Source organism: Colletotrichum gloeosporioides, assembly GCF_011800055.1.
Source record: "Colletotrichum gloeosporioides strain Lc1 chromosome Unknown consensus_36, whole genome shotgun sequence".
NCBI lineage: Eukaryota > Fungi > Ascomycota > Sordariomycetes > Glomerellales > Glomerellaceae > Colletotrichum > Colletotrichum gloeosporioides.
In genome coordinates, this window is record NW_025544681.1 from 899483 (window position 1) to 922109 (window position 22627).

General features: G+C 53.1%; 8 protein-coding genes and 2 pseudogenes across 10 annotated transcripts; 6 read left to right on the forward strand and 4 right to left on the reverse strand.

The window, feature by feature from the left end:
* Nucleotides 1–2163: 2163 nt before the first annotated feature.
* Nucleotides 2164–5484, reverse strand: GCG54_00006163 (Nuclear GTPase SLIP-GC; the record flags this gene model as incomplete). Its single annotated transcript, XM_045406177.1, has 7 exons — nt 2164–2555; nt 2609–2947; nt 3003–3046; nt 3108–3295; nt 3356–3743; nt 3801–4621; nt 4672–5484. 7 exons carry the CDS (start codon nt 5482–5484, stop codon nt 2164–2166), a joined length of 2985 nt encoding a protein of 994 aa, XP_045265560.1.
* Nucleotides 5485–7174: 1690 nt separating this feature from the next.
* On the forward strand, nt 7175–8164 carry GCG54_00006164 (Pre-mRNA cleavage factor Im 25 kDa subunit 2; the record flags this gene model as incomplete). Its single annotated transcript, XM_045406178.1, has 2 exons — nt 7175–7835; nt 7899–8164. Coding segments are annotated over 2 exons (927 nt in total), but the record flags the coding sequence as incomplete, so codon positions are not given.
* A 174-nt stretch (nt 8165–8338) lies between these two features.
* Nucleotides 8339–9073, reverse strand: GCG54_00006165 (UPF0047 protein C4A8.02c; the record flags this gene model as incomplete). Its single annotated transcript, XM_045406179.1, has 3 exons — nt 8339–8437; nt 8485–8547; nt 8597–9073. 3 exons carry the CDS (start codon nt 9071–9073, stop codon nt 8339–8341), a joined length of 639 nt encoding a protein of 212 aa, XP_045265562.1.
* Nucleotides 9074–9755: 682 nt separating this feature from the next.
* Nucleotides 9756–10397, reverse strand: GCG54_00006166 (Lactobacillus shifted protein; the record flags this gene model as incomplete). The annotated part of the gene is made up of 3 exons (XM_045406180.1): nt 9756–9818; nt 9890–10057; nt 10125–10397. The coding sequence occupies 3 exons, from the start codon at nt 10395–10397 to the stop codon at nt 9756–9758; spliced, it is 504 nt and encodes a 167-aa protein (XP_045265563.1).
* Nucleotides 10398–11244: 847 nt separating this feature from the next.
* On the forward strand, nt 11245–12951 carry GCG54_00006167 (uncharacterized protein; the record flags this gene model as incomplete). The annotated part of the gene is made up of 2 exons (XM_045406181.1): nt 11245–12024; nt 12073–12951. 2 exons carry the CDS (start codon nt 11245–11247, stop codon nt 12949–12951), a joined length of 1659 nt encoding a protein of 552 aa, XP_045265564.1.
* A 365-nt stretch (nt 12952–13316) lies between these two features.
* GCG54_00006168 lies at nt 13317–15372 on the forward strand (annotated as a pseudogene). Its single transcript has 4 exons — nt 13317–14466; nt 14488–14716; nt 14823–15152; nt 15195–15372. Coding segments are annotated over exons 1-4 (1887 nt in total).
* A 63-nt stretch (nt 15373–15435) lies between these two features.
* Nucleotides 15436–16642, forward strand: GCG54_00006169 (uncharacterized protein; the record flags this gene model as incomplete). Its single annotated transcript, XM_045406182.1, has 3 exons — nt 15436–15716; nt 15767–16348; nt 16384–16642. 3 exons carry the CDS (start codon nt 15436–15438, stop codon nt 16640–16642), a joined length of 1122 nt encoding a protein of 373 aa, XP_045265565.1.
* Nucleotides 16643–16798: 156 nt separating this feature from the next.
* On the reverse strand, nt 16799–18772 carry GCG54_00006170 (putative transporter SEO1; the record flags this gene model as incomplete). The annotated part of the gene is made up of 9 exons (XM_045406183.1): nt 16799–16925; nt 16980–17070; nt 17120–17383; nt 17434–17496; nt 17549–17739; nt 17787–17994; nt 18049–18398; nt 18456–18585; nt 18652–18772. The coding sequence occupies 9 exons, from the start codon at nt 18770–18772 to the stop codon at nt 16799–16801; spliced, it is 1545 nt and encodes a 514-aa protein (XP_045265566.1).
* Nucleotides 18773–19653: 881 nt separating this feature from the next.
* GCG54_00006171 lies at nt 19654–21083 on the forward strand (annotated as a pseudogene). The gene has a single exon. A coding segment is annotated over exon 1 (1430 nt).
* A 409-nt stretch (nt 21084–21492) lies between these two features.
* GCG54_00006172 (uncharacterized protein) lies at nt 21493–22425 on the forward strand (the record flags this gene model as incomplete). Its single annotated transcript, XM_045406184.1, has 2 exons — nt 21493–21939; nt 21988–22425. 2 exons carry the CDS (start codon nt 21493–21495, stop codon nt 22423–22425), a joined length of 885 nt encoding a protein of 294 aa, XP_045265567.1.
* Nucleotides 22426–22627: the final 202 nt, after the last annotated feature.

Here is a 22627-nt window from a genome sequence, read left to right on the forward strand (position 1 = left end):
GAGCCCATCTCACTCACACACACACACCAACACAAACATGTGCTCTCTTCACAACTTACACGACACTTGCCGATTGCCCTCCGCGAACCCGCCCGCCAAGAACCAGAATCTTGACTTTGCTGATAACGCGGGGTCTGTTTTGGATGAAGGCTAGACTTTCCAACCTTTGGACGAAGCCGCGCAACACTTTTTTGTGTTGATGGGCAAGGTTGGGTGAGGCTTTCAAAACAAGCACTGACTGCGGGTTTTGTCAAGGTCGCCCGTCATACCGCCAATGCTGTCGGATACTCGTTCCCTCACTTATGAAAAGCATCCTGGCTAACATGCAGCCACTTTCTCGTGTCGTCGAGTAATCCATTAGCAAGGTTTTGCTGCAGCAGCCGGTTCTCCAGGTCGTCAACGGCACCAGCCAGCCACGGGTAATGTCGTGGCGGCATCGCATGGGGGTGTGGTTTGGGATGCATAACATTTGACTTTCCGACATGCTTTCCTAGACGTTCCGCCGAGATAAGGTGGGAGGGGTGCTTGGGGGAGGGGGATGGGGGATGGGAGGGGGAACAAATCTGAAGTCAGAAGTGGGATGACCCCCTCCTCCCCTACACGTCGTGGTCCTCCCCCCCAAAGTCACGAAGTCACCCCTCCTCCTCAAGGCTCAATCGTCAACCAACCCCCGCCGCCGGTTCCCTGACCGAGTCCGGCTCTTGGTGTCACGCGGCCGCTCCCCACGGCGCATGACTGGCCATCTCCTCTCACCGGTCCCGGAATCCCGTGACAGAACCTCCCACCCGACCCCACGGGGCCAACAGCTTTGCAGTCACGGGATCGACCGCAGCTGAATATCTTGTCTCCTCTTCCAAGTTGTCACCTTTCTGCTCATCCCCTGTACTTCGTAAGCTTTCCCACCGCCGCCCGCCCCTTGGTCCAATCCCACGTCTCGCAGATCACTCGCAGGCCTCCCAGGCCCGGGGCTCCGCTCAAAATTAATTAACTGTTCGCCCCGGCTGGAATACAATGCGGTCATCGCTGCTACGGCGTCGCTTGCATCTGGCAGTTCCGCATTGCAAAAATGCGACATGGAGGCAACAACCTAAAAACCCTCAACAAAAAATGGCTGCCTTACTCAGACAACCATTAAGCTTATGCCCACGGTATCCGAGTACGACAGTCGCGCTGGCCATGGGGTATCATCCATCCAGTGGCAACGAGCCCTTTGCCCAGCACACACTTTTTGAACTACCTTGACAAGCTGAACAGCCGTCCAACGTACGCTTTCCGTACATGCGTGCGCTGCTTCACACTCGTACCGTTGCCCCCTTTCGGTCCGTTGTTTGCCTGTCAAGCAAAACCAAAAATGGCCAAGACACGTTGCGGCAAGCCGTCGCTCTCCCGCTGTCACCGCTGCACGGTGCGGTCATACTGACGGCTGTCCCGAACTCGCCGTGCCGCGCACGGCTTGGCTCTGGCAAGGGTGCCCGGGCTTAAGGTTCCGGCGCCGTGACTCGGAGCAGGCGGCGGAAGACGACCCTTCAGGAACTCCGCGACGGGGGGGTTTGCTTCGTTAGCGCGAATATCGCTATTGCTAATTGGTGCGATAAGCTGGCTTGTTGTGAGGTTGGTTGATGTTGATGTTGTCGGCGTTCCGTCATGCCTGGCGTTCGTAGTCTCTGGAGCGTTGCGTATACGAAGTTGACAAGAACTAGACACCATGTAGAGGCTTGGCACGATCGAAAGAGGCTGATATGAGGCGGATGGTCCCCGTATGCGATGGCACGCTGCAGTAGTGCCGGCTGTTGCTCAAGGAAATCCAGAAGCTTCTAGACCAATGTTTTGAGGTTGTGGCTGGAATCCCAAGATGGTCCTTGAGTTCGTTTACTGACGGTTCCCGCAGCCTTCGGTCGCCTTAACGTTGTGTGGTCCCGTTGGCTCAGTCTAGCGCGGATCACCTCACGGGATATGCTCAAAGTAATTGAGAAGCGATTGTCTATGGAAAGTCCTATCTAAACCTTCAGTTGAGGTTGACCACGTAAGTATCTCTGCCCGATCCTGTTATCGTGCGTTCCTTCCAAGGATATCAACTCAAGTCGGTGAGCAATAGCAAAGAAAGCAAGTATTCCTACATTTCGGTCCATCCTGATACTTCCCAATCCGGTCCTATAAACCAACTTAGTCACTGTCGTGATAGGATCCATCGCTGTCTTCTCCGTGGTCGGTGCCTTGCTTGTCGTTGTCGACTGTATACTCATCGCCATTGTCGTTGTCGTCCGGCTCCGTCAGCGTCATCAGCAAGGCCTGGTAGAAACTCATCATGATGGGAATCAGCATCTTTCTGTCGCGATTGTCGGCCTCCGTAGCCACGGCACCGACGAGACCGGTGTAGTCTTGCCGCATCGTGTTGATGTTGAGGTGTAAGTCATGGCGAACCGCCACTTCCAGCTCACTCAGAAGATTGTTCACTGCATCATCGGCCTTGTTGGCAGCGTCATGGAACACCGACGCCCGCTGCGCCTTGACTTCCTCCTCCATCAACTCCTTCATCTCATTGAATGCGCCAATTCCTGTACAGAGTCAGTGGGTTCTGTGTCAAAGTGTAGCATGTGTCGCTCCTTACCTCTCACTTGTGCGCACTCGAGATATGTGTCTCGCAAGGCACCTTCAACAGCGGGATAAAATCCGCGATTGGCGTTACGCTGCTTGTCTCTGGCGAGCAGCTTGTGGTGCTGGTTGGCGAGAACCATGGTTTCGTTGAGAGCACCGATGTGCTTGCTCAGAATCTCGTGCGCCATCTCGGTGTTCTCGGTCATGAAGCGACGGCTTCTCATGTTTCCATGGAAGGCGTGGATCATGAGTGTAGAACCTCTAGCGAGAGAGTCGAGGATCTCTGGGATCCGGTTGTTGAAAGCGCGGTCCCAGAGGTTGGCTGTCGCATTCTTCATAGGTCTAAGGAGGTCTTGGAAATGAAGATGTTAAAACATTATCAGCCATGGGATCCCGGTATTGCTTACCTTCATTGAAGTCACGAGACCCGGCAGCACCTCTGAACACACCGCTGCAAGAACATATGTCAGTTACAAGGTCGTCCACTAAGACATCTGAGTAGAGAGACTTACCGGCGGCGGCAAGTTGCCTTGTAAGTGTTGTATCGAAGACCACCCGCATTGTGATGGGCACCCCAACCCTTCGCCGTTGCCAGCGCCCGAGCAGAGGCATTTGCAGCTGCCTGCGGCATTCTCTGGAGAACAGTGTCGACAGCCTCTTGGCATTCTACCATGGAATTGGTGATGGAGTCTCCGACGGCCTACCAACTATCAGCCGCTGCTTGTCATTTTTGGGATCGCGACGACTCTGGCATGCTTACCTTTCCAAGCTTCGCCAGCCCCTTCTCCAGAAATTCATACTCCTCTTTCTTCTCCGCATCAGACAGCTTCAGGAAGGCATCGTCGCCCGCGAGAAACAAATCCATGCCTCTCAAGAAGCGGCAGACTTCACTCAGCTGGTGCTTGAACCAGGAGTCCTGCATGGCCGCTGCTTGCTCTAGGGTATGTTTGCGAAGAGCTGGAACCTCGGTCTCCTCAAGAGAGGTAAAACCCGGGACACGCTTGTCTCGCTTCATACGCCCTCGCAGTTGTTGAAACGCACGACTGCTGATGCAGAATACAGGCAGGGCGCGACCAATTTCCTCGTAACTAGGCCTCTCGGTGTCTTCTTGCTGCTCCTGTCCCTCTGCAAGGAGCTCGTCATCAAGTCTATTATCGCCGGGGTGATTAGCATTTCATCAATCTTGTAGTGGTGAAAAAACATACTCCTTGATTCCTGCGGCGAAATCTTTCTGAATCTCGCGTCTGGAGTACTCGTTCCGGCCCTGGATGCACCTGGAGTACATTTCCGTCTTGATTTTCAAGCGCTGAGCAGCAAGGTTCTTGGTGGTAGTTTTCAGATCCCTGATACGATTGTTGGTCTGCTTCTTCTCTTCTTTCAGTGACCTTTTTACTGCCCTGAGCTCCTGAAGCTTCGCTTTCACCTCTTCTGCAGACAAGGGCTTCCGTTTGTCATCTTCTTGCGAAGGAGCCTCCTCGTCTGACTCGTCGCTTGAAATCTCCTCGGTGCCGCTGGACTCGTCGTCGGTTTTAAGCTTCTTCCGCGCATCGTTGGCGGCTTGTCGCTTTCTCTTGTTAGGCGACTCAAAGGGAGCGAAGGCACGTCCCTCGTTTGCGGCCTGAAGTTGAATACCCTCCCACGTGTCGACATTGTTGCTGGCGATCTGGTATTGCGCTTGGAGATCAGCCTTTTTCGACTCCAACTTCTTGACCTCCTTCTTCAATGCTTCACTGTCGGACTTCATGTGCTCCGCACGGCATTCCTCTCCTAGTATGTGGTCCCTGAGGCCGAGTGTCTCAGCCGCCTCATCAATAGCAACATCATCCGCCTTGGTACAGATGAAGGTGATGCTCCAATACGAATCATCGTACTTCAGCTGCTGTTTAAAGTTGTGGCCCATCAAGTTCTTCGCTGTCTTGTCATCAACAGCTCGAGTAATAGGCGCGACAACCCAGAGACGAGTGCATTCCTTGATGTATTTCGCAGCCACAGCTGCTCTAGCAGCGTTGGCGTCTCGACCTCCGGGCTAATGGTGTGTCAGTAGCGAAGGCAACGAGGAAAGGCCGGAAGACATACCAAATCTACCAGGACGACTCCTGTGGACAAGACTTCGGACTTCAAAAAGACACGAACGGACTTGATCAGGGGCCAGTAGGCCATTGCCGTGTTTGGGCCATTGCCTTTCTCCTCAGAATCCACAAATGACTGGATTTTCTGGTAGAAGGTGTTGCTGCCTTTCTCCTCGACAACCTGGACGGTGCCAATCACTTCCCGGATCTTCGAAAAGTTGGCAAGCACGTAGGGATCGGCCTCCACGAGCTGTTGGTCAGTATGTGTCGGGTACACCGCCTTCAACACGGTGTACGCATTTTGAGCCTCGCTGTCGGCGACTCGGATGTCTTCGGACAAGTTGCCATTGTTGCCTAGGATGTCGCGAAGAAGAGCCGTGACTTCCGTTGACCATTCTGCCTGTGACAAGAAGTGTATCTCTGCTCTGTATTTCTTGGAATCGTCGTTGGAGGTGTTCCAAGAGATTTCGGTGATGACAGCCGTGCATGCGCGCATGCAATTCGTGGGCACGACTCTTTCCTCGTCTAAGACCGCGTTGATCAGGGAAGACTTGCCTGTCCCAGTGTCTCCAAGGACGCCAATGACGAAGCGCGGCAGCTCTGCTTCAGATTGAAGCTTGTCGATTGACTCACAATACTTAGCGGATCGCTTCATGTCAGCCATGGAGCCAAGGGTCTGTTTGAGGTTATCTAGAAGGTCAGTTGTCTTCGTGCTGATCTTCCGAAGTTCCGTCCCGGTCGCTTCTGCTCTCGCCGTTTCCAGAGCCTCTTGTGCTCTTATCGCCGCCTCCAAGGCTTGGTGCACCTCTTCATCCGCCATTGTGGTTGACAGCACTGAATATCAAAGCGAGTGGTGAGTCTGCAATAATACGTGTCAGCCCAGAAGCTCGGATTCGATGCACCAAGCAATGCCTGGTGATGAATGTGGCAACCGGTAAGGTTGAGTAGTCAGAAGACGAAAGTGACTTGAGTAACCCGTGACCACGGAAGGCGCCACTGTGGGCAATTGAATGAAAACAACGACAGTATTGAAAATAGTGTAAACAAGCGGAGAGACAGAAATTGAAAGAGGTAGACGGGAAGGAAAATGTAGGGTAAGCAAGTTAGGCAGGGCGCGCCTTCCCCTCGCACCGCTACACGCAGATTCAGCGAAGACTCACCAGGAATAGAAGCGGTTCAAAGCTGAGAATGAGGCGTTCGCGACAGCCAATAGTACCTAGAAAGTCAACAAGTTTGTGTATCGACGATCAGCAAGAACTGCGTTGAGTTGATGGTGGTGTGTGGAACTCCAAGCTTGTGTTGTGTTGCGGAGAAGGAGGATAAGAGAAATCTAGCGCGCAGAGAAGATGAACAGACTTGAGGAGGCGGAAGGAAAAATTGAGGAGGGAAGGTGCTCCCTCTTTCCAGCTGCCTGGGCAGCTCCAGGTAGAGAGCGTCGAGTGCTTTAGTGTCCCCGCCTTGTGTTGGTGTTGTGGGAGGCAATTCTGACACAAAGCACCCGGAAGCTGTGACGTGCTATTGGGGATCGTAATGTGCCTGAAGTGCTTAGAGTGCTGATGACTTCCCATGTGTAGTGCAAGCTCACTTGGAGTCTGCACAGACGATAGCCCATGGGGTTGCCTTGAGATAAACCGTAATGCATCTTCCATCATCCTTAACAAACATCTGTGAGGGAAGAGCGACTTTAGGAGGCACCTTCTTTATCCTCTTTTTTGAAGTCAGTACGATAGGCAACAGAAGCCACAGAAAATGCTGGTCAGTGCTAGATATGAAAGATGTTTCTGTTGATTTACTACATCTCTGTGAGATTCAGGAATAGTGACTGCTTTGAATAGACGAGACACAGATTGCAGAAGAGTCTTGAAGAGTAAATACGCGTAAAATAGACTGAAAATGGGATATAAGGACAAATTCCGTGAGACGTTATTGGAAAGGCTGGCTGAAGGAGAACATACTCCGAGTGCTGCTAACGCGAGACAGCTCAGCAAGACAACTGGGCTATGCGGATGGAAGGCCTTAATTTCACAGGACGGACACTTTTCTATTTTCATAGAGATCCAAGGAAGGTGCTATGTGCGTGAGCAGATTCATCATTGCAATACTCTTCATCAAAGGTTAATCACAGATAGCAATGCTCCGTCTTCCAAGGAAGCCATAATAACGACTGCTGAGATTCATGGAAGATATCAATATAAAGAATGGAAGGAATTCAAACTTGTGTTTTTGGGGCCATGTTGCGACAGTCGTTCAAGAGGAGACCGCCTCACTTCCTGTGTACATCATCAACTTGGGTTTATGCCCCCTTTGAGGACATTAGCGGAAATAAAGACACCAGAAATATATATGCAGAGGCGATAATGGGGACAATGCCACTTAGAATAATAATGATAGAGACGACGACAGCAAGCAGAGGATCAAATCTAATGGACCGTTGTTGACCTGAGCCTCACCGAGGTCGGGAAGGTGGGCCAGCGATCAGGGGTCCAGCTCACCGCCTTCCTAATTGGTAGTCTGGAGCCGTGGAGCTTGGGGGCACCAAGTCTGAGCTCCAGCCATCTCCTTGCGCCTGTCACAACACACCTTCCACCAACACTTGCGCTTCGCGTCCCGGTTCCGATTCGAAGCCCGCCAGAATGTCTACAATCACCCATACCGCCCTGCAATCGGGTCACGCGCCCATCATTCCCCTCTCCTTCAACTCGAACCAGCCGGAGACGATCCGCCTCTACCCTCTGTCCAACTACACTTTTGGCGTAAAAGAGACCCAACCAGAGGAAGACCCCTCCGTGATCGCCCGTCTGAAGCGCCTCGAAGAGCACTACAACCAGCATGGCATGCGCCGCACCTGCGAGGGCATCCTTGTCTGCCACGAGCACAACCACCCGCACATCCTGATGCTGCAGATCGCCAACGCCTTCTTCAAGCTGCCTGGCGACTACCTCCGCCCCGAGGACGACGAGGTCGAAGGCTTCAAGTCTCGTCTCGACGAGCGCCTTGCGCCTGTTGGCAGGATTGGAGAGGGCGAGGAGCCTGCGGACTGGCAGGTCGGTGACTGCCTGGCGCAGTGGTGGAGGCCCAACTTCGAGACGTTCATGTACCCGTTCGTGCCTGCGCACGTCACCAGGCCGAAGGAGTGCAAGAAGCTCTACTTTATCCAGTTACCCAAGAGCAGTACGTGCTTCACTCTGCGTCGATGAAGTCTGATTTGGTGCATTTTGCTAACACCCCTGATAGAAGTGCTTAGCGTGCCGAAGAACATGAAACTCCTCGCAGTCCCCCTGTTCGAGCTTTACGATAACACCGCCCGCTACGGCCCTCAGCTTTCTGCAATTCCCCATCTCCTCAGCAGATACAACTTTGAGTTCGTCGATGAGAACGGTAACATCGTCGCGGTCACCCCCGGTTCGTCCGCACCCGAGGGATATGTGCCCCGTATCAAGGTTTTGGCTGGGGACGACACGGATATGCAAGAGGCGAAGGATGAGAACGGCGAGCAGTAAAGCCGCTTCACACAGTAGCATCTCACAGGAAAGGATTGGGCGAGGCGTTCGGCGTAGGTCAAAAAGTCTAGACCCGGTGGCTGTACAATAGTTTTGCCTCACGCATATGCCAATATCGATTGGTGCACTTTAGAGGAAATGGTGATTGTTATTCTTCTATTCGCATTGTCTTCTTTATGCCTTGGGCTCTCCCTGGATGGTGGCGACGAGCCGGCGCTGGTGCCTGCTGGCTCTGAACTCCAGGTACCAGATTCCTTGCCACGTTCCCGTAGCCTGTCCAGAATGAGCAAAGGTTGCGATCGGAGATCTGCTTCACTTACGAGTCTGCCGTCCTTGATGGGAATGGTGACGCTTGCGCCCACCAGAGCGCTCTTGATGTGAGCCTACGTCATATTAGCAAATGCCCAGACGATAAGGCCAAAGCCGACTCACGGGCATGTCATCAGGACCCTCGGCGCTGTGGCGGTACAGCTCCTGTCCCTTGGGGCCGGCTTCGGGTGCGATGCGGTCCAGCGCGTCGCTCATGTCGGCCCGGACATCGTCGTCCCAGTTCTCGTTGAGGCTGAGAGCGCAGCTCGTATGCTGCACAAACAGGTGCAGAATGCCGACCTTGTAGTTCTTGAGCTCGGGAAGCTGGCTCACAACCTCGTCTGTGATGAGGTAGGAACCGCGGGAGCGCGCTGGCAGCGTGAACTGCTTCTGGAACCAAGAGCCCGTCATTGTCGCTGATGGTGGGGTATGACGTGGGGTTGACCTGCGCGGCGTGGAAGATGCGAAGCCCAGGAGCGTGAGGGGAAGCTGCCAGAGAAAGTGGAATAAATTGGGAAAGAGGCAGATGATCAGGAAGACGAGGATCAGTAGGGTTGTTGTCGAGGAGAGGTGTTGGCGGTTTTGTGGTGTCGGAGACATGGTTGCTGCAGTGCTTGGAGATGAAAATGGTGCAGGCGGTCCAATCTGGTGGGGCAGGGTCGATGGGTAGGTGAGGTCAGATGGATTGCGAATCAAGTCACTTTGATACGCACAGAACCGATGAGGGTGCAACGTCAACTTCCTGGTTTCCAGGGTACCGTGAATTTCTATTTGCTTTTTCGACAATCCTCATTGACCTACCAATTAACGATACGGTCGGCCTGTCCTCATTTACAAGACGAGAGACGACCATAAGTTGCAGGCTTATCTGCATGGCCATCCACCCTCACTACTCAACACTTGTGGTTCATACCTGAACCTATATTGATGTATGCATTAAAGCCAACACTTCATGCTCTCTCTGGTACTTTCTCTCGCATTTCATGCTAGACGCATCGTTGTTCATCGCTCACGACTTAGTCAGAATTGCCGGTTGGCCAACATTCAAATCGCTTGTGCAACGCTTCCCATTCGACATGACGGCCCTCATGTCCTTCATTGGTGATGCCGCCGCCAATTTTTGGTCACACGTGTCCAGCTCCTCTTGAAATGTGAAATGTTGTCCGAAGCACTGATTCTGCTATATTTACAAACATCGCCATGCCGTTCTATAGCATACGGCTGGCGCTACTTTCGTTGCAGTCCCATCGCAGTCCTCTCCCGCATGTTGTCCAGCACTTCTCTATGCAAGGGGGTAGGAGGTCTCGGGGAGGGACTCAAGGTGCTTGCGGTGGTGCTCGTTGGCCTGCAATCAGTTAGCCAATGCCCTCCAAATGACAGCCCTTGTTGTTTTGAAGGATGGAGGTCCAAACATACGTAAGGCAGACCGCAGTAGTTGCAGGAAGCGATCTCGGGCTTGTCGGTGTTGATGAAGATTCTGGGGTGGCCGGCGGGACCGCCGCCTCCGTCGCAGGCAACGATGCGCTTGTGTGTCCAGGTAACGGGCTGCTCGTGGATAAGCTCCATCGCGGAGTACGGTTGTGGCTGCGACCAATTGGTTAGCCCGTCTCCTTCGACGTCGTCGTCGACTGCAGGTGTCTCATCGTCTCACCTGGAGGTTGAAGTCCGTCTGCTCGAATCGTGGACCGGTCATGGCCTTGGCTCTGGGCTGCTGGCTGCGCGACCAGATGAGGGATCGGTTGGGGGCCTGGCCGACCTCTTGCGGGACGGTGGTCTCGGCCGTCTGGGGGGTAGCGGCTTCGTTCTTCTCGACAACGGCGGGTCTCTCGGTGGTGCGGGCGGCCACGGACACGGTGAAGGGGCGCGAGGCAACGCGGAGCTGCCGCGACAGGGCGCTCGTCGCTCGTCTGGATGCCGACAACATGGTGCTGGCTCAATTGGGTGTTTCGTTCGAAAGGGTCGCGCGGTTCCGGCTCACCAGACAGTCGGTTTCTGGGGAAGCTTGGAGTTCCTGAAGCAATTGATTACACCTGCTGTCATTCGTCGGGAAGAATTAAACCCCGCTAGCCGAGGTGAGTGGTGCCCCACTTCGGTGTGTTCGGTGAGGCACTCCATTGTCTTATCAGCCACGATTGGCACGGATCGTTTAACGCGTACCGTCTCTAACCGACAGTCTTGGAGAGCCTGAGTTTAATCAAGTCGATTGACCGCAGCTTCTTCTCCAGGAGACGGCCATCTCCATGCCTCCCGCAGGCAGTTCTCAGCCTCATGTGACAAGCAGCCGGTCAGCATCCGTGGCCAGAGCCAACACAACAGCCTGCATCCGCTGCCGGCAGAAAAAGAAGCGGTGCGACCAAAAGCTGCCAGTATGCATTTCATGCTCTTCGAGTGTCTAATCCAGTCATACACGTGAGGATATCTGACGATCGCATAGAGATGTCGCTTGTGTGAGCTTGCTGGGGTCGAGTGTTTTGGTTACGACGCCGTCGCCAGGAGACAAGTTCCTCGAAGGTTGGATCAAAAAGACGTCTTTTCGTGTGACTACTCACACCTTTCCGTGCAGCTACATCCACAGCCTCGAAGACCGTGTTGCGTATCTCGAGTTGAAGCTTAGGGAACATGGCATTGACTACGAAGACGGAGCAACCCCAGTCCAAGAGACTTCGTTGCATACTCAGCATACGCCAAGGCTTCCGGAGTCTGTGGTGAACGAAAGAAATGGAGAATCCAATACACCAACGCGAGGTCATGCCGAGATCAACGCTCCCTCAATGGTGACAACTCAGCCTATCATACCCCAAACTCAAGTTGGCGCTGAACATGAAGCCTCCTTCACTCACATTCTCATGAGAGAACTCATGAGCTCACGGCTGGCACCGCAATTGCACAGGAGTCGAGCTCCTGGTCCTGGCCATCAGAGGCAGCAAAACTCCTCCGATATTGCGGGTGATTTGGACACGAGCCCTCTCTCACTGCCAACGAGACAGATAGCGGAGAATCTCGTCAAAGAGTACTTCCAATCTACGAGTGCTGGTATGCCGTTGCTGCACGAGCCCACCTTCAGAAAGAAGCTCGATCTCATCTACGATATGCCTCGAGTGGTCGACATGGCCGAAGACCACAAAACTATAGAGTCGAAACTTGCTCTCTTCTTCGTGCTCGAAGTCTTTGCGGCGGCGCTCCTATCAATGTCCAAGAATGATCCTGCGAGAATACCAATATGGCTAGCAGATCGTTATCACAAAACAGCTATCGCAGCTCTCATCGAAGCCGGTCTGCCAGCCGACGTCGAAGGCGTCCAGGTCCTCCTCCTCGTTGGGCAGTTCTACTATCTCCATCCAACACTATGGGTTGTCTGGAATACAGTTGGTGCTGCTATCCGCCTTGCCGTGGAGCTGGGCCTGCACCAAGATCCGTCCCCCGAAGAGGTGGACACTCTCACACTCGACACCAGAAGACGAACTTTCTGGGTAGCATACGCAATGGATCGCAACATTTCGGTGGCGCTCAACATGCCGTCCTGTCTTTCAGACGGCGCAATCAACGTCGAGGTAAGCCCAGTCTTGCAATCTACAAGAATTCAAGCTCATGGACATAAGTTTCCTAGCGATATCAACGACGAGCTCATCACCATAGACGGCATTAGGCAGGATGAGGCGCAAAAGTCAGGAGCTAAGCTAGTCAGTCTACATCTGTTTCGGTACCGCCAGATTCAGTCCGAAATGCAGCGAGTTCTCTACGAGAAGCCATCGCCTCCGTATTCCCCCGTCCCGATGGACGACTGGCAGCCAAAGATGCGCGACCGTATCGACGAGTGGCTTCGAAATATCCCCGCGGGAGACAACTTGAACAGCCTCGATAAGACTGTCGTTGAAACCTTTGAGCTAACACATCATACGGCGTTGTTCCGCCTTTACCGCCCATCTCCGAACAATCCCAACCCATCAGGTATTCAACTGCTAGCCGCCACCCAGTCAGCCATGAAGATGATCCATCTTTACCGGGAGTTCTTCCGCAGGAAGAGATTGACCATTTACTGGCAGTCTGTGGAGAACGTTTTCTCTGCCGGGACAACTCTGTTGTTCGCGTACACCAACTCCGCTGAAGTGAGAGAGGCGATCAGCTCCCAGTCTTTCCAGTCTCTTGTCAACACATGCTCTTCCATACTATGGGGGATGGTGGAACATTTTCCAGCATTTCAAGGCAAACGAGATGTCTTCGACACGGCTTCGTCAAAGGTCATGATGGAACTGTCGCATGGCGTTTGCTCGGGCGAATCCGGGCTGGTCGCTCCATCCTCTGCAACTGATACGGCCCAAGAAGTCCAGGAGACACAATTAGCCTCGCTGGGTACGATTGACTCCACCAACTTCGATATGCAGCCGTCATCTACGAGTCTTTTGGACTTTGATGATTTGTCCATGATATGGGAAGCCACGGCTGACTTGAGCGGGACTTTCATGCCGTCCTGGGTGTGAAATGGCCATGTTGTGAGGATATCGACGAGTATGTTTGGCAAATCTTTACCAGCAAATTCTTCAAAATGAATGACATGGAAACCATGCGAAGTAAAGATTGGAGACGGCAGGCTGACATGTTGAGAAACGTTGTCCAATCATTCATAACTTACTGCCATGCAACCAGTTGGTATTCAGCAGAGGCTCAGGCTCGCCTCAATCCCTTCTAATTGGTCGCCTTATTTCTCTCAAGCTCTTCTACGGATGTGTGTCCACAGAAAAATGTGTGTCCTTTACTATCCAAAATCAAAATCGCCATCCTAACTTCGCTGGCTCTCAAATGTCTTGGCCGCTTTTACGACAAGATCTCAATTTACGCACATATTATGAAGGGCCCCACGGGTACTTTGAAAGTTGAATCTCGCAACGGAGTGGACTCGTCCGGCGAGGCTCCAGTGAGCCGTGATACTGACCACTTGATCAACGATGATGCACCATATACCACAGGATGGATATGCGCTCTGCCGCTGGAGCAGACGGTAGCCATAGCGATGCTTGACGAGATCCATGACGATATACGGGTCTCCAAGGCACTCAACAACTGTAATACCTATACGTTGGGCTCCATTGGCATACATAATGCTGCCGTAGCCTGCCTACCGAAGGGTCAGATGGGAACGGTGTCAGCGGCAACGGTCGCAACACGCATGGTCTCAACATCCCCATCCATTAAAATTGGACTTTTGGTTGGGATTGGCGGCGGTGTGCCGCCTACAGTCAGATTGGGCGATGTTATCGTCAGCACTCCCACTACGAACTCTCCGGGAGTGGTTTAGTGGGACTTTGGGAAAACAAGATCTACCGACCATGGCAAGGCCACGGAGTTTGAACGAATCGGGATACTCAACAAGCCTCCAACTTGCCTGCTCACGGCAATCTCCAAGCTCGAGTCTCTTCATGCTCTGCGTGGCTCGCAGGTTCAGCAATACCTGGATGAAATGGAACACAGATGGCCTCGCCTTCTTCCCAAGTACGCAAGGTCTGCCGTCCTTCATCGGGACTTCCTGTTCTCAGCGAGCTACTGCCACGTAGGCGAGAAGCTAGAAGATGCGAGCGCTCAGGGCTCAGGCTGTGAGGATGATCATATAGCAAGCTCTCCCACATTGGTAAGTTCGGCTTGCCGATCCTGCGATCCAAAGAAAGCCGAGGAGAGAAACCGTGAAGGCGACATTCAAATCCACTATGGCCCTGTCGCTTCGGGCAACCAAGTGATCAAGGATGCCATTTCTCGAGACAGGCTGAACAAACAACTGGGTGGCAACGTCATTTGTATCGAGATGGAGGCGGCAGGCTTGATGCCGGATGTTCCCTGTCTGGTGGTACGAGGAATATGTGACTATGCAGACTCGCATAAGAACGACATCTGGCAAGAAGACGCTGCAGCCTCTGCGTCCACGTTTGCCAAAGAACTGCTCAGTCACGTAGACTCGAGCGACGTTCATAAAGAGAAATCAATACAGCTGATGATCCACGACGGTTAGTTTACGACTTCTGCAGACGCGGTAACGCTTCTGACTGAAACTGTGGTAAAGTCAATCATGTCTAATATGCAAGAAGATTTCCATCGTCTCGTCACAAGATTCAACCAAGATGAAGACAGTCAAGCCCTTGAGTGGTCGAAAGGGCTAACACCGATTGACTATGGGTCACAGCAAAGTGATTTCCTCCGCACGCGACAACATGGCACCGGCGAATGGTTATCAGATCTAAAGGATACTGCGCTTGGGTAGCCATAGCTGGACAGACACTTTTCTGCCCCGGCAGTTCCCGGAGCTGGGGGAACCATCATGTCCTCTATTGCCATCGACGATATTGGCAAGCTTTTTTCGCAGTGGGTATGGTGATATGGTAGGTGTCGCACATGTCTTCTGCAACTATCAACGCACTGAAAATCAACGACTAGAACATCTGCTGGCTACACTGCTAAAACAACTAGCAATGGAGCGGACCAACTTACCAGAGTGCATCGCGAGCCTCCATGAGAAACATTGGAATAAAAGTATGAAGTCATCCTCAGGAGATCTTATTGAGGCACTTGAAGCAGTGTGTGCCTCATTTACAAGAGCTTTTGTCGTGGTTGATGCCATGGACGAACGTCAAGCTGAGGGCTGCCGTCTCTTATTGGCGTACTCTTCGACCTTCAACGAAAATTTCCGAAGGCAGTGAGCTTGTTCATAACGTCACGACAGGTTCCAGAGGTGAAGGAGAAGTTTCAATCGTCTCTCCAACTTGAGATCCACACTACCGACGGGGATCTCTCTCGGTATTGCACACAGTCGTATCGACCACATTCTCACATGGATTTGCGTTCCAGAGGAACGCCGCCTTCAAATCCGAAAGGAGATTACTGAAAAGATCACCAGAATTTCCGGTGGCATGTAAGCTTTTTTGTCAACTTCAATACGCTTTCCCAACTTACGATGTCTTAGGTTCCTTCTCGCCCAAATGTATCTAAACTCTTTGAAGGATCAGACTTCAATGAGAGAAATCCGCATCGCTTTGGCGGCCTTCAAACAACATAATGGCCCACACGCCTTGGAACACGCGTACGATCAAGCAGTTGATAGAATAGAAAGCCAGCCCCGGAACCTACACCAAATTGCGACGAAAGTTATATGCTGGACCACCCGTGCGATAGAGCCCCCCACCCTCTCTGAGCTCCAGCATGATCTCGCTGTGGAGCCTGGCGATACTGACTCGACTTCTCTGGCTGGAGAGGAGCCGATGTAATCCTATCTGTGTGTGCCGGACTTGTCATTTTTGACGATAAGACCAGGGTTGTTCGTCTCATACACTTCACAACCCAGGAGTACTTTCAGCGACCAAGCAAGAGTGTCCAATCCTTTGGAGATATGAAATCCTTTCTATCTAGAGTTTGCGTCACTTACATCTCTTTCAGCGCCTTTTCAAACATTGAAACTTCCAAGATCTGGGAATTCTCTGATTTGATCAAACGATATCCGCTACTTCCTTATGCCTCGACCGCCTGGGGCATACATGCTGCGCACGATGCGCAGCTCAGTGATGAGGTTGCTGAATTCCTCCCAGATGAATCTAAGTTGGAGATTATAGAACGCATGACGTACAAATATAAAGCACCATTCCCGCCGAGTGACGGCAACGGCCTGCATTGTGCTGCGTTTTATGACATACTAGGCGCGATCGATACATTTTGCGGTGCAAACACGAACGAGCTCGATTCCCATCGACAGACACCTTTATACTATGCTTGTCAAGGGGGACATACCTCCGTGGTTCAGCGCCTTCTTCAATATGGCGCAAATACATGCCAATCCAGCCAGATGAACTCTCCATTGCACGCCGCTGCTCAGGCAGGAGATCTCATTGGAGCCACTCTGTTACTTGATCACGACAGTAACGTTGACTCGACAGACGCAAAGCGTTCGACAACACTAATGTATCCACATATTTCTGGATGACGCCTTTGTTTCTGGCATCTACCTTGGGTTTCACTGGTATGGCAGAATTATTGATAAGCTACGGGGCGAATCTCGACACCCAAAGCCCCGATGGACAGACTGCGATGACCATTGCGTCCAAAACCGGGCTTGAAGATATGATCAAGTTGTTGATTGCCGCAAAGTCAGTAAATGGATCTGGAACAAGCGCGCAGATCAAGAACGACAGATAAACTCGTAGTGGATGACACTTGGCACTGGGTCCTTGGCCGAATACTGAATAACAGCCAAAATCACCCGCAAGACGAGGTTGGCTTTTCTACCTTAATGGATTCTGGGATGACAATCTCGTCTGTCGAGCCGGTTTCGTAGTCCCTAAAAAGATCCAATCACACTTCTGGCACAATTGCTGCCGACTTAATCTTCCTGTCTACACCGCCAGTAGAGTCGACCCTCTCAACGTCATCCGCATCGGTAGCCTCAATGATCGTGTTACGATACGCCTCTCGCTTCGGCCTGTCATGTGTGTCAGAAACTGTTTCCAATGTTGCAGAAGAGACGGGGTCTTACAAGAGGTACTTGACATCAATGTACCGAAGCACGCAAGTCATGATGATGACGAGGACTCCAATAGCTACGGATGACTGCCAGGCATACTTGTCTGTGGAGCGTCAGCGAGTGAATCTTAGATTAGAACCTTCCAGACTTACAATAAGGAGCCTGAGTAGCAGGCCAGACGAGCACCTGGGACCAAGCAGAGATGGCATAATAGCCGGCAATGGACACGCCAACAATCAGCGTTCTCGCCTCGGGGTCTTGAGGCAAGAGATCGGCCAGCCACGCGAAGATGAGAGGAGCTGTGCCCATGGCCGTGAAAGTGATGAAGTAGCTTGCGTAGGCGGTTCCGATAGGCGTTGTCGTTGGGTGAGCTGACCAGACACTCATGGCGATACATACGGCGAGGCCAATGGCAGCTGACGTGCTGTTAGTACGTTGTTGGCAAGGATGATCAGGCCGTCCTTACCTTGGACAACAATGAGAGTCCATCTCGTCATCAAGAGGTCGGACAGAATAGCCCAAACCCAGACTATGCCTCTGTTAGTTCCAAGGCCTGGACGAGTTTGAGAGACCGCACTGACCGAAGACAACGTTGATCGCACTACCACCGATGGGAATGGCGTTCACCTGGTCAGTCGACCACCTGGCACTGCCGTCCGCGTTCTTCAAGCTCTTGAGGAACAAGTTGAAGTAGTTGTTGCCGTACGTCTCGAGAACCGTCGCAATATAGAGCACGGGCAGGAAGTAGATGACCCAGCTCTTGAATGCGCGTCTTCAGACCGTTAGTCATTTCCCTTGACGACTGCTTACAACACATACCTCGTGGCGGCCCAGGTCATCTTCTTGGGCTCAGCCTTTCCGTGGCGCTCCAGTCGCTCCATGGCGAGCTGAGCGTGGCCCTTCTTGAACCAGAACGCGCGAGGGTTGGGGTTGTTTGGCGTGTCGGGCAACAGGAAGAAGCCCATGGCACCAACAACAACGGTCATGATGGCGTTGACAACAAAGAGCCAGCGCCAACCGGGGAGGCCTAGATTCAGCATCAGCACCGACCGAAGCTATCCCGCAGGCAGGATGCACTTACCGTGTAGTCCATGCATGGAGCTTCTGATGGCCACTTGCAACGCTCCCGACATCATTGACCCGACAGCTTGGCACGAGTGGTAGAACCCCATGCGCTTGGCCAGCTCAGACGGCGTATACCAATGCATCAGCAACGTCATCATGCCAGGCCACGCGGAACTCTCGCAGAGCCCGAGCAAAACACGGAGGACGTAAACCTGCTGGGCGTTCTTGACGAGGGCGAACATGCCCGTGATGATTCCCCAGCAGACTTCAAGACCGGAGAGCCAGTAGCTCGGGCGCACGTAGGTCAGGATGACTTGTGAGGGGATGAGCATGATGCAGTATGCGACGTTGAAGTAGGTCGTGAAGCTTGGGTTGCCAGTCAGTCATGGTGTTGCAGTCCAAGTTTACAAATGCGAAACTCACTAATTGTACTCATTTCCCTGGAGGTTGAGGTCCTCCTTCATGCCAGAAACGTACGCATTGCTGATGTTGGTCTGGTCCAGGTCTTGACGGATTGTGTTAGTAGCCGTCAGTTGAATTGAATCGATCGCAACTAACACTTGATGACTGCAACTCTTATTAGTTGAATCCAAAGCTCAAAATAGATCTCCGGGCTCACCTTGCGAAATGCATCCAAACGTCATCAAAAAGATATCCAGACGTCTCACGAGTTTCGCCTCCTCCGGTGTTCGCTCATGGCGCGCCGCAAAGGCAAGATTGCCGAGGTTGAACAGGCCCATTTCCGTTCCGAGAGAATGAGGGGTTGGCCGCGGAGTGCAGGAAGAGACAGAGCAATTGTTGGTTCACGAGAAAACTGATCCAAGGCGTTGCCATCCTATTATACACGTTTCCCCCGCAAACCGGTGCTGAGAGTAATTAGATAAGGTAAGATAGGCTGTAAGCAATCTTTGACCGCATCGTTTCCAAGGCTCTTCCTATCTTGAGAAGAACACCCCCGGCCAACGTCCCGGCACTGTTATCAATGGGTAACCACTACCACGCGTTGATCATGTGGAGGTTGCAACTTCCGGTTAAGAGCAGAGTTGCATTGCGCGTAGCATGGAGAGAGCACAGGCCCGCCCCCTCATTGGGGCGGCCAACGCCGCTCACGAGTCGGCGGGCCCTCCGACAATGCATGCCCCGTACGATTCGTCGATAAGGTCATGTGAGGCGCTTGTGCTGACTCTTTGGGCAAATTAGACATGTCGTCTCCGGCCTTTTACAGTCGGATTTGATGCGTTAGCTTCCGCGGTGGGTACGGGGAAACGAGTTGACGGTTCTGAGTGTTGCATATTGGTGAGGGGCGGTGTTTGCCGCTCAACAAGCGGCAAACCCTCCGACTTTCGGGGTTGCCTCTCACAATCCCGGTGGACTGTATTATCCCTCATCCTGGGGCTCGGTTCGCAACTGTCAAGATGTACCTTGTCTTATCAATTCATTTGCTGAGTGAGGAAAAGAGTCGGCAGGTCCCGCTTGCGCTTGCGATGGCGGAAGATGGCCGCTGACTGGTGACTAGAGTTCGAGATCCGCGTCGCAGCCATGATTTAAAGTATGTCCTGGGTTCTGCTCAACAGCTGAAGAAAGCCCAAACACCAAAGCGCAGAGAACCAGCCGCACCACAATGACAGGCCTCCCCGTCCCAGACCCCTGCATCTCGTTCTGGCAGCAGACGACCAGATCGTTCTCCTACCTGAACCACAATGACCAGCAGCCCGTGCCGAAAACTTCCAGGTACGTCGTCATAGGTTCCGGGATTTCGGGTGCCTTGACTGCCTACAAACTCATTGAGGCCGGCGTATCGGGCTCGGATATTGTGATCCTCGAGGCTCGGGAAGCGGCGAGCGGCGCCAGCTCTCGCAACGCAGGCCATGTCAGGCCGGACGCCTTCCGCGGCTTCACGACCTATAAGACGCTCCACGGCGAAGAGCAAGCGTTAAAGGTCATCGCCAACGAGAGGGCCGTCTTCCACGCAATCGACGAGTTCGTGAGAGAGCACGGCGTGCAGTGCGATTTCAACCCCACAACCACCTTCGACGTCTGCTTGACACAGGAGTTTGTCGAACACAACGCCCAGAGCCTAAAGGAGTACCGGGAAGCTGGCGGTGATGTATCACACATCAAGTTCTATACTGGCCAAGAAGCAAGGGAGAAGACTGGCGTCCACGGCGCCCTGTGCGCATACGAATGGCCGGCGGGGTCTAGCCATCCTGCCAAACTCGCACAATGGCTCCTGACGAAGAGCATCGAGAGTGGTGTACGATTCTTCACTCATTGTCCGGCCACAGCCGTGGCCAGATCGCAGTCCAGCGGAAGTGAAACATTTTGGGACGTGCAGACGCCCCGCGGCACCATCACAACTCCCACTGTGATTCATTGCACCAATGCGTTCGCGTCGCATTTGCTGCCACAGCTCGCTGCCTTCGTCGCGCCGGAACGCGCCCAGGCTCATGCTTTTGTACCACCGGCGGCACTCACCGGTAGCAAGATCCTACCGAGTACGGTATCACTGAGGCACGGGCTTCGGCACTTCTATTCGGTCAACCAACGTCGTGCGGATGGAATCATCATCTTGGGTGCGGCTGCAGCGAGTCCCTTCGTAAGCGAAGCAGCATACACAGCCAAGCGAACATCCAATGACCAGGCCATCAGCGAGGAGATTCGTGATGATTCGGTGGCGAACTTCCAGCGGTGTTTTGCAGAATGCCGGCCGGAGAAACTGAGCCGAGGTGAGGGACTGCTTCACGCCTGGACGGGTATCATTGGCATGACCCCCGATATGGTGCCGTTCGTCGGAAAGGTCGACAGATACCCGGGTCAGTGGGTGTGCGCCGGGTTCAACGGGCATGGTAAGTACGCTCCATCATTGACTTCATAATGGGTTCTGACGAGAGAGTAGGCATGGCGCGAATCTTTACCTGTGCGCCAGGGTTGGTGAAGATGGTCCTTGGTGGAAGCTGGGAGGACACGGGATTGCCAGAGTGCTTTGAGATGAGTTCTGAGCGGTTGGAAAAGCTAGGCGGGGGCTGTTCTATTCAGCCTTCCAAGATATAGAGGCAATGTAGATGGCAAAGAGCGTATCCGCAAGTGAAGATGGAGGCAGTACATTACATCAGGCCCGTGAGCGATTTGGTGTTGTCGGCGGCAGTTGAATGAGGTGTGATAGATGCATGTCTTGAAGCCGCTTCCCGCTCCCTCTCCTTGGGCGCGCACGGACCCCAAATACCCCTGCGACACTGTTTAGCGCAGGCGGTGGCCACCATTTCTTGTCTCCCAACGGCAGAATTTCCAGATTTTTGGTCCTTCCCAATCAAGATCTTGACGCGCCTCATATCCTACCTCCGACCCCGCAAACCATCTATCGACAAATTCACCTGCCCGTGGCCGCTCTCGAAGCGCACGAATGATCCCGCGCGACTCGTTACTAACCGCAGATACGTGAACAACACCAGCATCATCCACAATGTCGAAGAACTTGGCGCCGGAAACGCCTCCAAGCAGAGGAATCTCCTCTCGCTTGTTGACGATGAAGTTCATGCAGAGAGCTGCTGCGAACGGATCTCCAGTGGAATCATCTCCCGACGAGCCTTCCTCAAAGAGGCGCAAATTCCAGAACTCTCCGCTCACAGGAGACTTCCACTCCTTCGACCAGGCGGCTGTTCAGGCAGCGCTGAAGCAGCAAGACGCCAAGCGGTTGGCCGCCCTGGAGGCGTCCAGAGCTGAAATGGCGGACACGCACTGGGTGCTGGACGGACAATGGGGCAAATCAGACAATGCGGAAAGCGCGCCGCCGAACATTGTGTACGTTGGATACGCCGACATTGACGGACCCGACGAAGACGACAACGAGGAAACCATCCAGCAAGTCGGACGAAAGAAGATTGGAAACGCCAAGAGCAATGACGCAAAGGTATGGACGAGGAATGGCCTTGAGGTACAATAGCTAACCCATGTACAGAAGCCTCCTGCTGCAGCCACTTCCAAGGACGACAGCGACTCGACCGGCTCCAGCGATTCCGACGAATCTAGCGACGACGACTCAACCTCGGGTGAAGAAGAAACGCCAGCCAAATCGAAATCCAAGCCTGTCAAGGGTCTGTCATCCGGTGGCCAAGGACGCACAAGAGTAAACCTCAAGCCGAAGAAGTCATCGGAGTCCGTCAAGGCTCAAGAGTTCCGAGACAGAAGAAGAAAGAAGGAAGTGAAGCTGAACCAGTTGTCGGGTATCTCCAACAACTTCACAGGCAGCCCGGGTGGCGGCATTTCTGGAGCTAGCAGATCGTCTACAATGCCCCTGAACATCAAATGCCACAACTGTGGCAAGGCAGGCCACAAGGTGGCAGACTGCCCGACGGCACAAAGGTCCGGCAAGCGAAAGTCATTTCAGAGATCCTGATGACATTTGCGTATGCCAGCACAGCCATTTCGTTTCGAGATACCCTTTTCGCCCAAGTCGGGCCCTCTTCCAGTTCCCCAGTTCCTTCCCCCGCTTGATGGGACCATAGTGAAGAAGTAAACCACATCTTGCGAGATACCAGCAAGGATTTGCGTGTGGAATCACATTGAACGACAAGATCACACAGAACGCATCATGACAT